The sequence below is a fragment of the Antechinus flavipes genome, chromosome 3 (assembly GCF_016432865.1).
Source record: "Antechinus flavipes isolate AdamAnt ecotype Samford, QLD, Australia chromosome 3, AdamAnt_v2, whole genome shotgun sequence".
NCBI lineage: Eukaryota > Metazoa > Chordata > Mammalia > Dasyuromorphia > Dasyuridae > Antechinus > Antechinus flavipes.
In genome coordinates, this window is record NC_067400.1 from 554,485,549 (window position 1) to 554,501,677 (window position 16,129).

The following is a 16,129-nucleotide window of genomic DNA, read 5'->3' on the forward strand; positions in this document are numbered from 1 at the left end:
TAAAAAAGAAAAAGTAGAAAACATGAAACCTGAAGAATCTTGTGAATGTAGTATGAATGTGTGTGTTATTAGTTCTACTTTTTAGATGCAAAAAGAAAGACCAAAAGGAATTTATGGGTCCTATGTAAAATCACATACCTAGGTAACAGCTGTTTCTTGAGCCTGTGAGAATTCTGTCTTCAAGTCTAATTTTACTGCCACAATACTGTGCTATCTTTCTTCTTCATGCTAATAGGAACATAACTTTTTACACTAGAGTCAGTATTCTCTACCTGATACATTTATTGGGTAATTGTTATCACATCAGGCTATATAATAGAATAGTATGTACTTACCTCTTTTTTATATACCATTTTAAGATTTACAATGTATTCTTCATTTATTTTGTTATTATTGTCTTATAAAATGTGTTATTATTAATTTCATTTGAAATGGAAAAACTGAGGGTAGAGGAGACTCCAAGCCCAGAACTTTATCCATACTGGGATGGGACTTCAAAAAAATCTAATTCTAACCACTGAACTTTCATGAGAATGAGCACTATCTCACCTCTAGTTTGACATCTCTTCCCTTCAATATCTATATATTAAAGGCTTTGCCAAAACAAATTCACTTTGTTTATGATTATGACTATACTCATAGTTCCCACCCAATCTCAACCATCATTAGTTTCCTGAGATCCCAGAACTATTGCCTAAAGAAATTAACTTTGACCTTTTCTCCTTAGCAACCTAAGCATTGCCTCCCGAATGTGCTTGGACTTGACACTGTAGATGATGGGGTTGAGCACAGGGGGCACGATTAGGTATACATATGCTACAAGGGCATGCACAATTGGGGGCGCATGCTTACCAAAGCGATGGATAATGGACACTCCAATAACTGGAATATAGAAGACCAGAACAGCTAGAATATGGGAGACACAAGTGTTGAGAGCCCGGACTCTTTCTTTAGGAGAAGCCAAACCCATCACAGTGTATAATATCAGGCCATAGGAGAGGGCAATTAGCAGGGAATCCACAACTGCAGTGGATACTACTACATAGAGTCCATATAGGATGTTGACAGTGATGTCAGCACAGGCCCTCTTCATCATGTCAGCATGAAAGCAGAATGAATGTGAAAGCTGGACTTTCTCAGGGCAGAAATTCAGTCTCTTCAGCAGGAAAGGCACAGGGAAGAGAGAAACAGTAGCACGGGTCACAATAGCCATTCCAATCCTGCCAATGACACTGTTGGTAAGGACAGAGGCATAACGCAATGGGTTTGAGATGGCCACAAAGCGGTCAAAGGACATGGCCAGAAGCACTGAAGATTCTACAACAGAGAAGGAATGGAGGAAGAACATCTGGATCAAGCAGGCATCAAAGGCTATCCGACGATAATCAAACCAGAGCACAGCCAAGGTGGTGGGAAGTGTGCACAAAGTGAGTCCCAAGTCAGTGAGAGACAACATGGAAAGGAAGTAATACATGGGCTGGTGCAGACTGGGAGTCCTCCTCACGGCTAGTAGGATCAGGCAATTGCCTGTGAGAGCCAGAGAATACATAGAACAAAAGGGGATAGAGAGCCATCCATGCACAGCTTCCAGTCCCGGAATGCCAATCAGCAGGAAAGCAGATGGTTGGAAGAAAGATCTGTTGTTATGAGATTGTGGAAGCGACATCATTGAAAAACAGAAAGTGTCTCTCAGACCAAAAGGATCTCTCAAAAGATGACACTATTTCAGACTTTACATATAGATTCAGATAGAAGATAGCATCAATGTCTACAAATGTTTTGATCAAGAATACAGAAGTGAATGCAGACATTTTTCTCAGGTATCAGACACTAAAACCTGATTTCCCATTTAATTAGAATGGAAGTTGTCTATGAGTCAGCAGTGGACATCCTAACACATAATTTTCAGCTGTTATGTAGAATTCTTTTCCTTTGTAGATTTCCTAGAATATAAATTGTTTAAAAGTATTCAAAACTTAATTTGAATAAATTTAAGATCATTAATTCTTAACCTTTTCTTTTAGTGTTAGTCATGGGCTCCTTTGGCAGTCTGGTGGAGTCTATGGATCTCTTTTCAGAATAATGTTTTTAAATAATTGAAGAAAATGTTCAAATTTAGTTCAGTTATAATTCAGAAAATAACAATGCAGTTTTTTCTTTCCAAGATAAGAGATCCCCTGTAATCTATTAACAGATCCCTTTAAGGGATCTATAGACTCTTAAGTTCAGAACTTCTGCTTTTGGGTAAAAGATGCTTGATCAGTTACCAAGGGAATCTGAACAAAATTGAAGCATATATTTAGCCTGTGAGGATTATGTCTGGGAAAATAAATATATGTTAATCCAGAGTAGTTCAGAATTATTATCAAAAGCAAGGTCTTTGCCAGAACTTGTGGTTGTAAGATGGACTCCAGTGCTACGGAGTGGGCTTCTGACAAACCTCAGGCCCTCGTTTGAAGCTAAGAAAGGATTTTTTGAAATTTTAACCTAGACTAAAGAGATTTTAATCTGAGCAAATAACACTGAATTTTTTACCTTATTTTTGGATTTGCAGAGAGCCTTGACAAATAACCATGTGAGTTTTGATAAACCAACCAGAGTCTATCTAGCAAAGTATCTCAAATGTCTTTCCTCCATATTTCCCCAACATTAAAAAAAATTATCAATCACTTGCCATGTTCAATGATCTTTGCTAAAAAGTTACCATACAAAATTAAAAATACACAAAACCTTCCCAAACCAAGACTAACCAACTAAGCAACAGTGAAACACTCATTGAGGTTATACCAGAAATCTTCTGGTCTTATTTCTAATGTCTAACTTTGTACATTGGTCACAATTTCACCAGGCTACACTAACCTCTTCCTTCCTTTCCATCAATTCTTGTCCTTTCTCCTTATAAATAAAAATAAAACAAATAAAAACTAAAACACAACTAAAGTACTCAAAGAAGTTTTTTCTTATTAATATCAACCATATCCAATCACCCTATGTCTCATGACATTGACCTACAAATTGTGAATTGCAGTACTTATGCTTCTTTATACTTATTTATCATTTGTCTTTTTTCTTCATTTTTTAAAATTTTACTATATTTTCAGTTCTGAATTCTCTCCTCCCCTCATCCCCTTCCCTTGCCATTGAAAAGACAAGGGGAGAAAAACTTCATCACAAATATGTCTTTTTTTCAATTGTGGATGACCTACCTGATCAGACCAGTGGCTCCCCAACCAGGTGGCTATCTGACTATCTCCTATTCTCAAACCCAAGTATTTTCCCCAAGAAAAGGATATGAAGTCTTTGGGTAAGGAAAATCTTGCTTATTTGTTTTAATCCATGTCTTTATCTTAGTCACAAAGACTGAAGTTATTAAGGGCTTCAAATTCAGTCAAATCTCAATTCTGACTGAGAGTAGGAACTCAACTTTATCTCATAGTTTCATCAACTTTCCCAACTTAAACTTTCATATAGAATGCCTATAATATTAGTTGAATTAGATAGTAATTGGAGAGTAGAAAGGACATTTCCCTTACTCTTCATTCTGTTCTTTCTTCCCTTGAGAGGAGGAGGTTATTGATGAAGAAAGAAATAATCTAAATGTAGCAGAATGAAGTCTGAAGTGGAATCCTTTTTTATTGAGGAAAAAGAACAGAAATAATCAAAATCCAGAAAATCTTATTCTCTTAAAGAGGAATTTAATTCCAAAGTTTGTAAAATTGTAACACATACGTCTACAGAATACTTTGTTCTTATTCAGTCATTTTCAACTCTCTTGTAACCTCCTTTGGGGTTTTCTTGACAGAGATACTAAAATGGTTTACCATTTCCTTTTCCAGTTCATTTTTACAGTTCAAGAACTGAGGTGACATTAAGTGATTTGCCCAGGGTCACTTAGCTAGTCTGAGACCAAATTTGACCTCATGAATAGAAGAATTTCTGACTTGCCCAGAGTATATTTTGCAATGTGTCAAATGTTATATCTGAAGATAAATTTTCCTCCACCTCTACCTCCATTTGTATATTATTTTTGGTAGGTCATATATGGGGTGACTTTTATCCTCTCTTAACCTCATCTGTAAAATGGGATACTTATTTTGTATTGTTTGATTGATCAATTAAATATAAAAATGCATCCAGGAAGAACGAAATAATTATTTGTAGATAGATAGATATAGACATATGTCAATTATTCTGGGATCCAATAAGAGAAAAATATATGAAAATGCTTTGTAAAGATGAACTCAACTAAAGTATCATTGCTATCTTCTTTATTAATGTTATTGTTGCACTCTCCTTCCAAGTTTTTTTTCTTCTGTTTGCATATCACAAAGAAGCTCCAAAACTCTCTTAAAAATAGAGTGTAATAGATAGATGTGGGCAGAGAATGAAGAAAGTGGGAACAAAAACTGCAGCTTCTTTTTCCAACTCTTCTGCCCCACGTACCGGAGAGTCTGGAATTCTATGATAGAAGTTGCAAGAATGGGGAGGGGGACCATCATCTAATATTGCAATAAATCTTCTGCTTTCTCTGTTTTGTCCCCATTAGACCACACAAGACTCTTGTCTCTGAATGTCTCCCAATTTTCTAGAATAGAGGTAATCCCGTCTAGGAGGAAACAAGGCAAGGGGACCAAAGAGAAGAAGGCTTGAAGAAGTGAGAGGTTTCAGGTACACAGAAGTAAGAAGAGATAGAGCCAGAAAAGAAGTAAAGATGTGAAGAAACTTTGAGTTTTCCTCTATTAACCATCATTTGTTTAATCTTTATTATATGCTAAATTCCATGCTAAATGTTGCTGTAAAGATGAAGAATTTACATTCTAGTAAGAGCGTAAAACATTAATAAAATACATACCAAGTAATGTGAGATTGGGAAAAATGTGAACTGGGAATATTAGAAAAGATCTACTGGAAGAGATAGCACTTAAGTTGAACTTTGAAAGAAATTACAGGCTCATTGAGCACATATGAGGATAAGAGCATTCTAGCCATAGAAGATTGTCTTTGCAATAATGATGAGGAAGGAGGTATAGTTTTCTATCTAGGGAATAACCTATATGTCAACTTAACTGGAACACAGAAAAGATGAAGGGAACTATTATCAATTAGTTTAGAAAATTAAGTTGTAGATAGATTCTGAAAGGATGAAAATGTAACAAGGAATTTATATTTTATTCTAGATGTAAAAGGGAAATATTGAAGCTTCCTGAGGAGGGGAATGACATACTCAGTTTTTGCAATTGTATTTAATATAATGTGAAGAGACATAATGTAGGAATATTAATTAGGAGGCTAGTTTCTTGTCCAGTAGTTTGGGGGAGAGTGATGGGAGCTGAAAGTAAAATGTTGTATGAGCATAGACAAAGAGGCAAAATGCAAGAGATATTAGAGAGGTAGAATTAACAAGATTCAACATATTATTTGCATATGGTGAGGTGGGTAGAGAGAAGAAGAAGAAGCGTTAAGAAGGACTCTAATTTGTAACCTGGGTGTCTAAAATAATGGAAGGGATTAGAGTGTTAGGGTGTTGGAGGATTTTGAGGAAAAGATGATTACTTATGTTTTGAACATGTTTAGGTTTAGATGCCTTTGGTACATCACAAATGTTTTGGATGTACAGTAAATAGTTGATGATGTAGCTCTGAACCTTTGACATGGGAAATTTTTCTGGGTATCTTCTGTAGTGAGAATAATTAAATCTGTAGGCACCTTGAGAGGTTAATTAAGCAGGGAAAGTCTTACGAGGCTGCACACGATAGTCATAGAACATGAAAAGCCAAAATTCAAATAAATAAATGTATAGACTGAGGAAAGAACTATCCATATGACTGCACATAAAAGCCACTCTTTTCACCACTGATTCATTAAATGACTTTGAATGGATTATGTTCTATACCTCTCTGTTTTATTTCCTTATCTGTAAAAATAAATAAAAATACAAAAACAATAACAGATTAGATGATCTCTAAGGAATTATCCAGTTCAAATATATTATATAATTGTATGCTTTTCTTTCTGAGAGACTAGACACCTAGAAGAAAAGAATTTGACCTAGCTCTTACACTCCTTTACCAAGAAATACATATATACATTAATTTTTACTGAATTGATTTCTGCCCGAAGAGATAATGATTATGGAAATGTGAATAATAATCCTTATCATTCAATTGCGGAATTCCAGATTTTAAAAAGATAGTGTGGTACAAGGGAAAGCACACTAAATTTAGAGTTGGGTTATTTTGGCCTAAAGCAGGGGTTTTTAATTTGGTGTATGTGAACGTTTTTTAAACAACATGATAACATGTTAACATGACAATATAATTGGTTTACTTTGTTATCATAAACATTTTATATTATACACTTGAAAATATTATTCTTAGAAAATGTCCATAGGTTTCACCAGATTGCAACAGGGATTTATGACCCTCAGTATTCATAATCTTTGTCTATAGCATTATGATCTTAAGATATGATCTTAATTTTTACATAAAACCAAAATCTGTGGAAGATAAAGTTCTTATGAGCTATTTTATTTACTCTTTTCTCTGCATACTTCACTCAACCACTTATTTTTACTTCTTTGAATGAAGCATCTCTTCCTAGAAACATGGTATTATATGCTAAGATATCTATCTTGATAGATAATCTCTAGATTTTAAGAAGGCAGTGATTTTTCTAGTCCACTCAAAATTATACTTACCTGTGGATTACCTAGACTCCCTAGTTTAACCTGTTCCCATGTTTTAATTGTTATCTTTCCTATGAACCTTTTGAAGGAGCAGAGGCAAGAGGTTGAGAGAAACATCAGATAAAATATCAATTTTATTTAAAAGTAGTTCTAAGTAGGGATGGAAAATGCTAAACAGATTTAATGAAAATGGAAGATTGGATTTTTTTTCTTTCCTGTCAGAGATCCAGCCCCACCAATCTGGAAAAAAAGACTAGGGAAATTTATGCACAGTCACTAACCTTAGCTTTTACATAATAGTGTAATGCTTCTGATCAGTCTAGTTTCACCCAGTCTTCCTTTCACTCTAGAGGTAACTGCCCATCCCTTATATCTTTGCATAAAAAGTCTAATTGGAGCTTCCAGGCCCCTTGAGATTAGAAGATTCTTTTACTGGAAGTCTTTGAAATTATTCTCTCAGAGGAAATATTCCTTTCCAAATAGCACACTTTATATAGTCAGGTAGAGTCATGGAATAAGAATGATGAGAGCCCTGAAGGGAGTATTATTTGTAGGTAATGGTTCTAGTGGGATGAAACGAGGAAAATGAAAGAGAAATATAAGGAGGGAAAATGAGTAAAGAGAAAAAGAAGAAGAAGAGAAAAAAGGAAGGAGAGTAGTAGATTAATATAGTTATCAAATATTTAAACAATTCATGCACAAACACGTTAAGAATCTCTGTTTAGACCATCTGAACCAGATTTTCCTACTCTTAATTCAGTGTTTTTAAAGGGAAAGACAAGGCAAGAAAAAAAATTGGTTAAACAAGAATAGAGAAAGGAACATATAGACAGAAATTTTATTATTTTTTTTTCATTTTATTAGGCATATTGCTATGTAATGAATTTTCCTACAATTAACATTGTACTCTCAGGTAGTTCTGAGTTATCCCAATGTTAAGAAGATTTCAAAAAGCATGAAGAGTTTTCCCTGGCTGGATCAATCAATCAATCAATTAATCAACAAGCAGTGGTAGTCATTTATTGTTTTGCCAAGCATTGTGCTGAACCCTGAAACAATTGTTGCCGTCAGAATTTATATGTCACAGGAAAAGTCAATATGCATACATATGAAAATGTGCTAGATTTCCCTAGTTTTAGATTTAGAGTTGGGAAATCTGGTTATTTTGGCCTAAAGCAGGGGTTTTTAACTTGGTGTACATGAACATTTTTTAAACAACATGATAACATGTTAACATGACAACATAATTGGTTTACTTCCAAATAATACAAGTTTTAGATTTAGGAGGGGAGATCTCTAGTAGCTTAGTAGACTAAGAGTCTTCATGAATGAAACCACTGAGCTAATTCTAAAAGGAAAAAGGAATTAAAAGAGAAAGAGAGAAAAAGGGAATGCAGTTCAGGAATGAAGGGACAATCAGTGCAAAGGAACAGAAGTGGGAAAGGGAAGTTTCTAATGTCCTAAGGGAATTTAGAGTACTCAAAGAGATTCAATGTATAAGAAAGTGGAAAGATACAAAAGGCTAAATTTAAAGAGCTTCAAATAAATAGTGGAGGATTTTTATTTGATCTTTGTGGCATAAGAGAAAGATGTGAGTTTCTTAGAAGGGAAGAACTTCTTTTGTTTACACGGCTCCTGTTCCTAGTCCTGTGGATTCTAGGAAAAAATAATTTACTTCTGAAGTGTCAATGAATTCAACCAGCAAATTGTTTTTGTGCCTTCCCTTCCCCTTCTCCAACAACCTATTCCTGATCTCTGTCAGGATATGAAGGAGTTAAGAAATGGAAGATACTTATCAACTATCCTCAGGATTGTCAGTTAGATACAAGCACACAGCCATTATCTTCATGCCTCTTAGTTTGAGAGATGCCTTGGACTGAATGGAATTTCTAAAGAAATTTTCAGGATACATATGTGAAAGATATTCTTTGTAATAACTTTTGTTTGTATTAACAGAATTAACTTTTATTCCAGTTAAATCTTCATGAAAAGGAAGACTTTCATTAAAATGGTGACAAATAGTGAAGATTTTCTTCTTCCCTGGATTCAAGCCAATATGGGGATATTGAAATAATGGAGTGAGCCTGTTTTTGATAATATGGATCCCTAATGAGCAGGGGGATAATCAGTTGTTACAATATTGAAAGGATTAGCGTCCCCAAGTGACTTAAATAAAGTAAGGGCTTCCTAAATGAAAAAAGAGTAGAAAAGTCTAGATATAATACTTCCCTGAACTCTCATAAGTAGCATGAATAAGGGATCCAATTAATAATAAAAATATAGATATTACTTGACTGGAGAGGTCTCATGGGAAACTAGGATTAGGTGATAGAAATTCTTCAAGCTAAAAATAGTTTTTGATGAGCAGAATTTCAGGACTGTTTTTTATCCCTCTCCCTGTTTAAGGTTTACTCTATATTTATTAACTTGTTTAGTCTCAGGCTGGGATTCTTAACATTTTGGGGGTCATGGATCATTTTGAGAGTCTAGCGAAGCCTATGAATCCTTTTAAAGGATAATAGTTTTAAATGTCTGAAATAAGATTACTAAGGAAACCTATTATTTTAAAATTCAGTTCTCAAACTATTGGGAGGAAAGAAAAAATTCACACTTTCTATGAAATCCATCCATGAATTATTCCTAGGAATTCATGGACCTCAGATTGGATCCTCTGATTTAAGGGGAATAAATACAACATACTCTTCTATTATGGAAATCCAAATGAGTACATTCTCTCCCCCTTTCTCTGTTCTTCCAGTTGTGCCACAAAGAAACTCCATTTCACATCTGTTTAATGGGGCAGAAAACTTTACTCCAATACCACTTTACCAATATCATGAACCACATCAGAAAATAATTTAGACAGGCTCCAATTTTTCTCTTTTTGAATACATGAACAGAGGTGAGTGCAAACATGTACTTCACGAAATTAATAAACAACAATAACAACAATAAAATGGAAACACTAGCAAAAGGGAAAGCATGGCCACTGCTGGCCAGCAGAGCAGGGAAGCAGAAGTCCAAACCTCTCTATTGTCTTTTGTTTACAAAACTGATCATAAAAGGGTAAGGTGGAAGCAAAACCTGGAAGGCAGTTTTTTCACCAGTGTGTCCATCACGCCAGGCAATGTTTTCTTTTCAGTTCTCCATCATCATTTTTTTTGCAAAGTTCATCCTTAACCCTCAAGGAATTTACATTCAATTAGTAGTAGCTTAGAATTTGAAGATATAGTACCAGGTTGTAATCTCACAGGGCAGATAACTTTTATCCAATAATTTCTTGTGCCCTGAATATTATTTTATGAAAATCTTCTCCTGTTACAATAAGCATGGGAATATCACAGGATACTTCTGCTTTGTAAAAGGGGGACCCTCTAAAAGGGACAGAGAGTGAAAGTACAAGCAATCAATGGTGGTAAGGTTTAGATTTTTGGAAGTTCACAGTACATAATAGAGCTTTGGAACTTGAACTTTTAAGAACTTTGAACTAGTAAAATGATGGACTTCTAGAACAGGGACATTGGGCCTCTTAACACCTCTGTGTAATCCTTGGAGGATGGCAGAGTCAGGAGGGATTTTCTACCAGCAATTCTGATATACAAAGATATGTGGCAGATAGTTCATCTTCCCTTCCAAGTTTCTATGTCCACAATTCCTCATGTTTTCCTTTTGTTCTATGGTTTTCAGTGCTTTAACATAATATTATCTTATTTGTTCTTCAGAGCAGCTTTTAAAAATATGTAAATTTAATTTCTATTTAACAATGAAAGAAAATGGAAATCTAAGTGGTTAGATGATTACATGTAATCTTATAAATGGCAGTGAATACCAATAAGTCAGTACTTCTGATTCCCAATGTAATATTTTTTCTATAATATACCAGTCATTTTTGTTTAAAGCTCATTTACTGCCAAAAATTCTTTTCAGCCTGAGTGGGTACATCTAACTAGCTACTTCACTCATCCAACTTTTCATTATCATCTACCAAACCCCTCAGTACTTGGTTTGATAGCTTTGAATCACTTTCTTTAGTATTAGAATTGATTGAATTGTTTTCTTATTTGTTGATATTGGATCTATCCACATTCCCCATTATACTGGAGTATCTCCAAAGACTAGACCAATGCTTGTTTCATCAGACTGGGAACTCCCCATGGATGGTGACTCTATTTGTACTGTCTGAACAGAAAATCTCTGAGAGCAAGTAACTGGGAGAGATTTGTGTCCAATGTGGCTGGAATGAGGAGATGATGTCCACCTGGGGACTCCAGGTTGGTAAAAGCAGAGCCTAAGCAAGGTTTTCCAGATGCACTGACACTTGATACTGTAGATGACAGGGTTGAGAGCAGGTGGCACCAGGAGGTAGATGTAGCCCACCAAGGCCAGAGGCAATGGACCATGACTCCCAAATCGGTGCATGACTGAAAGTCCAATCATGGGCACAAAAAATACTAGGACAGCAGCCACATGGCTCACACAGGTCCCTGCTGCTCGTACTTTCTCTCCCCATGACCCAAGGCCTAGAATCACCTTTGCTATAGGGATATAGGAGAGAATGATGAGGATTGAGTCAATACCAGCTGTAGACAAGATAACAAAGAGACCATAGTGAACATTGACTTCAGTTTCATTACGTGCCAGCTTCATGATATCTGGGTGGAAGCAGAAAGAATGAGTAAGCCTCCTCTGATCATTGTAAGTCAGCCTGAGCAACAAGAATGGCAGTGGTAGCAATGTGAGAGCTGACCGGATCAGCACAGCTAGTCCCACCCTTGCAACCACTCGGTGAGTTAAGAGAGCAGAGTACCGCAGTGGACAGGCAATGGCAGTCCATCGGTCTACTGCCATGGCTAGCAACACTGATGACTCTGCCACTGAGGCAACATGAATGAAAAACATTTGAGTCAAGCAGACATCAAAGGCCACCTGACTGATACCAAACCACAGTAATCCTAATGTGGTTGGTAGTGTGGTCCCTGATAATGCCAAGTCAGTGACAGCAAGCATGGAGAGGAAACAATGCATGGGTTCACGAAGTGATGGATTCCGGGCTACTGCCACCAGGATAGCACCATTGCCTAGAGCAGCCGCAAGGTAGAGGAGGAAGAAGGGAATAGAAAGCCATTTGTGGATGTCTTCTCGCCAGGGTATTCCAAGTAGAAGAAATGCTGGCAATTGGGACATTGTGTGGTTGGATGACATGACCTATTTAGTGGCTGAGAATGATGGTACTCCATGCAGAATAGGTGAGGGAAGTCCAAAGGTTCTCTCTCTCTCTCTCTCTCTCTTTCTCTCTCTTTTGTCTATTTAGTACCCAAGGATGAAGGACCTTAGGGTAAACTATGTATGTCACTATAAATTTGGTGACCAATTGAGGAGTATTCAAATATGAAATCAGTCTAGTGCTGAAAGATAGAAGATAGCCTATGACATCAAGGTTGAACCATGGAGGACTGCTCTAATGATATCAGCATTTGAAAATGTGGCCAATGAGGAAACTCCTCGATGTCAAAGGTAGTCAAGATGTTTTCTTCATATATTATGATGACCTTGATATATTTGAGGATGACACCTGGGGAAAAGAAAGACAGCATTAGCTCAACCTGGTTGCTTATTTAATAGAATCATATGATTAGGGAATCTCAGAAAAACCTAAGACACCATCTGTCAGTCATCAATAAACATTTATTAAGCACCTACTATGTGCCAGACTCTCTGCTAAGTGATAGGGATACAAAGAAGTCAAAAGATAACTGTCTGCTCTTAAAAAACTCATAGTCTAGTTCAATCCATAATTAAATAGGATTTTCTTCATAGCATAATTGACAAATCTTCATCCTACTTCCAACTGAAGAATTCCAATGACAAAAAAAAATCAGCTGTCTCAAACAAAACCAATGCAGTCAAAATTAGAAGAGAAGCAGAAATCTAGGAAAAAAAAACATTACAGCCAATAATTCTGATAAAGACTTTATTTTTAAAATATATAAATAATTGAGTCAAATTTACAAGAATACAAGCCATTCCCTAATTAATAAATGGTCAAAGGATATGAACAGACAATTTTCAGACAAAAAAAGTTAAAGCCATTTCTAGGCATATGAAAAAATGCTCTAAATCACTCTTGATTAGAAAAATACAAATTAAGATAACTCTGAGGTACCACTTTGCCCCTCTCAATTTGGCTAAGATGACAGGAAATGATCATAATAAATGGAAGAGATATGGGAAAACTGGAACACTAATGCATTGTTAGTGGAATTGTGAAATGATTCAACCAGTCTGGAAAACAATTTGAAACTATGCCCAAAGGGCCATCAAACTGTGCATTGGGTTTAGAGATACATCTCCATTGGGTCTATATCCCAAAGAAACCATAAAAGAGGGGAAAGAACCCACATGTTCTAAAATGGTCATAGTAATCCTTTTTTGTAGGAACTAGAAATTGATTAGATGTCTTTTAATTGGGCAATGGCTGAATAAGTTATTGTATATTAATATAATGGAATATTATTAATAAGAAATAATGAGCAGCTGATTTCAGAAAAGCCTGGAAAGACTTGCATGAACTGATACTGAGTGAAGTGAGTAGAACCAAGAAAACATTGTACATAGAAACAAGAAGATTATGTGATGATCAGCTGTAATAGAATAGTCTCTTTTCATCAATGAGGTGATTCAAGGCAATTCCAATAGACTTATGATGGAAAGTGCCATGCACATTCACAGAGGAACTATGGAGACTGAAGAAAAGCCTAGTGTTTTCACCTTTTTTTTGTTTTTATTTGCTCGTTTTTTTTTTCTTTCCTGTGGTTTTTTTAAACTTTTGTCCTGCTTTTTCTTGCGCAGTATAATGAATGTGGAAATAGATTTAGAAGAATTGAACGTATTTAACCTGTATTGGATTGCTTGCTGTCTTGGGAAGGAGAGAGAGAGAAAGTAAAATTTGGAAAGCAAGATTTTATAAAGATGAATGTTGAAAATTATCTTTGTATCTAATTGAAAAATAAAATACTATTAAGTTTTTTTAAATCTGCTTCACATATAACATATATTGGATCACTTGCCATCTAGGGGACAGGGTGGGGGGAAGGCAGGGAAAAATAGAAACATAAGGTTTTGTAAGGATGAATGTTGAAAATTATTTGTGTATATATTAAAGAAATAAAAAACAAATAAAAATCTGCTGCTTCCTACAGTAGCCCATTATAGCTAATCCAACTAAGTAAACTAATTTATATTTACCTAAGTCATTTATGTCTCTTGAAATTAAGGAAAATATTATTGTGAAGCTAATCCCAGAGATTCTTATTCCCCATTAATTTATACTGAGATTACTCAGTGATATCCCCTACACAGTTTAGGGTCACTTAATTCCCAGGCACACCAAGCTGTATTCTTGTTTCTCAAATCATTATAGCCTCTTGACTTTATTGTTTCCAAGCACTTATTTAGAAGATTTCCTTCCTCTCATTATAGCTTCCCCATCCCATTTTAGATCAGATTTTCAGTGCAATCTAGGGTTACACCTTACTAAATAAATCATATAGATGAACTAACAAGAGTGGCCCTAGATCTCAGAATCCCAATGTCTCTTGTTGTTCAAAATCTATGATGTTATGATTCCTTACCATAAAATAGAATAGTTAAAAAATCCTCAGGACCCATATAGTCAAACTTTTACCAAAAGAAAGATGCTTTCTATAAGAGTCCCAAAATGGCCATCTAGATTTTACTTGAAAATCTCTAGTGAGGAGGTGAGGAGGAAACCAATATCTCTCTCTCTCTTTTTTATTTTTATTATATATATATATATATATATATATATATATATATGTATGTATTTTTTTTTTTTTTTGCTGAGGCAATTGAGGTTAAGTGACTTGCCCAGGATCATGCAGCTAGGAAGTGTTAAATGTCTGACATCACATTTGAACTCAGGTCCTCCTAACTTCAGGGCTGGTGCTCTATCCATTGTGCCACCTACCTGCTCCTGGAAACCAATGTCTCTTTTTTTTTTTTTTTTACTTTAAATTTTATTTTATTTAATAATAACTTTGTATTGACAGAATCCATGCCAGGGTAATTTTTTTACAACATTATCCCTTGCACTCGCTTATGTTTAATTTTTTCCCCTTCCTCCCTCCACCCCCCCCAAGATGGCAAGCAGTCCTATATATGTTGAAACCAATGTCTCTTGAAGCAGCCAATTCCACTTGTGGTTAGTTGTTTGGAACTAGATCTAACTATCCTTAACCTCTTTCCATTGATATTAACTTTACTTTCAAGGGCCAAGACATGAATTTTTAATTCCTCTTGCATATGATACCCTCTTTAGTCACTTGAAGAAGACAGATATGTGATTTTTTTTCTTGTGTCTTCCCTCCTTCAGGTTAAACATCTTAAGCCCCTTCAAATGGTCTTTGCATTCTGTAACCTAGAAGAAGTTAGCCATCTCTTTCACCATTGTCTTCGATGAATACCCGTTTGGCAATGTCTTTTCTAAAATGTAGGACCCAGAACTGAAAGTAACATTCCTTATCTGGGCTGCTTAGGTCAGAGGATTTTGAGATTTTCATCTATCATATTCAAGATAATATGTTAATTGAATGAAATTTGCAATAGTTATTTTGATTTGCCATATAGCTGTTTTGATTTATGAGTTTCCGTCATTTAATGTGTATTAAGTTTCTACTATGTACCAGGCACTGTGCTAAGTGCTAGAGATACACATAAAGGCAAAAGACAGTGCCTATCCTCAAGGAACTTATATTATACTCAAACTATAAGACATTTGCCACATAATACAATCTAGCCACTCCTACTCGATCTTTTACTGAGAAGTTATGATAGAAATTAGAGAAAAAACTATCTTGAGCATAAGAGAGGTCAAAAGAAATTCTGGGAGACTAAGCCAGTGGGATCATCTTTAGTTGGGAAAGTTGAGAAAATAATCTGGAGTATAGTTTTCAGCTAGATCTTGTAATTCAAGAAGGATGTAAGTGGATAAAGATATTTGACTTACTCTTCTGACAGCCTTGTTCATGAAAAGCAGAGAAAACAAATCTGGAGCAACTCTGGATATAGAACTAAAGAAATGAAAATGCTGACTTTGTGTCTGATGTGAACTGGAACTCAAAAGGATTGTCCCTTAACCTGGTGTCTACATTTTGTACTGTTAGAGATGTCAGACTGCTTCTGGCTTCAGTGAGTTTGTTTTGGAGGAGGTTAGTGGATGTAGTAGCCAGATGTAGCAAAGATACATAAGTGGTCTAGTAAATTGTTCATTGGTCCTACAGTCAAGAAGACCAGAATTCAAGTTTTTCTTTACTTATTAGCTGGGTGACTTTGAATAAATTGTTTTACATCTAATTTCCTCCCCATTTGAAAGGTAGAGATAGTACCTATCTACTATCCAGGGATAAAGTTGTGATGATAAAATGA

At 35.5% G+C, this 16,129-nt stretch overlaps 2 protein-coding genes across 2 annotated transcripts; both read right to left on the reverse strand.

Annotated features, from left to right (window-relative positions):
• Positions 1 to 703: 703 nt before the first annotated feature.
• LOC127558088 (olfactory receptor 51I2-like) lies at positions 704 to 1,666 on the reverse strand. Its single transcript, XM_051991314.1, has one exon. The coding sequence runs from the start codon at positions 1,664 to 1,666 to the stop codon at positions 704 to 706; it is 963 nt and encodes a 320-aa protein (XP_051847274.1).
• A 7,810-nt stretch (positions 1,667 to 9,476) lies between these two features.
• Positions 9,477 to 12,249, reverse strand: LOC127558090 (olfactory receptor 51G2-like). The gene has a single exon (XM_051991315.1). The coding sequence runs from the start codon at positions 11,885 to 11,887 to the stop codon at positions 10,778 to 10,780; it is 1,110 nt and encodes a 369-aa protein (XP_051847275.1). The 5' UTR covers positions 11,888 to 12,249; the 3' UTR covers positions 9,477 to 10,777.
• Positions 12,250 to 16,129: the final 3,880 nt, after the last annotated feature.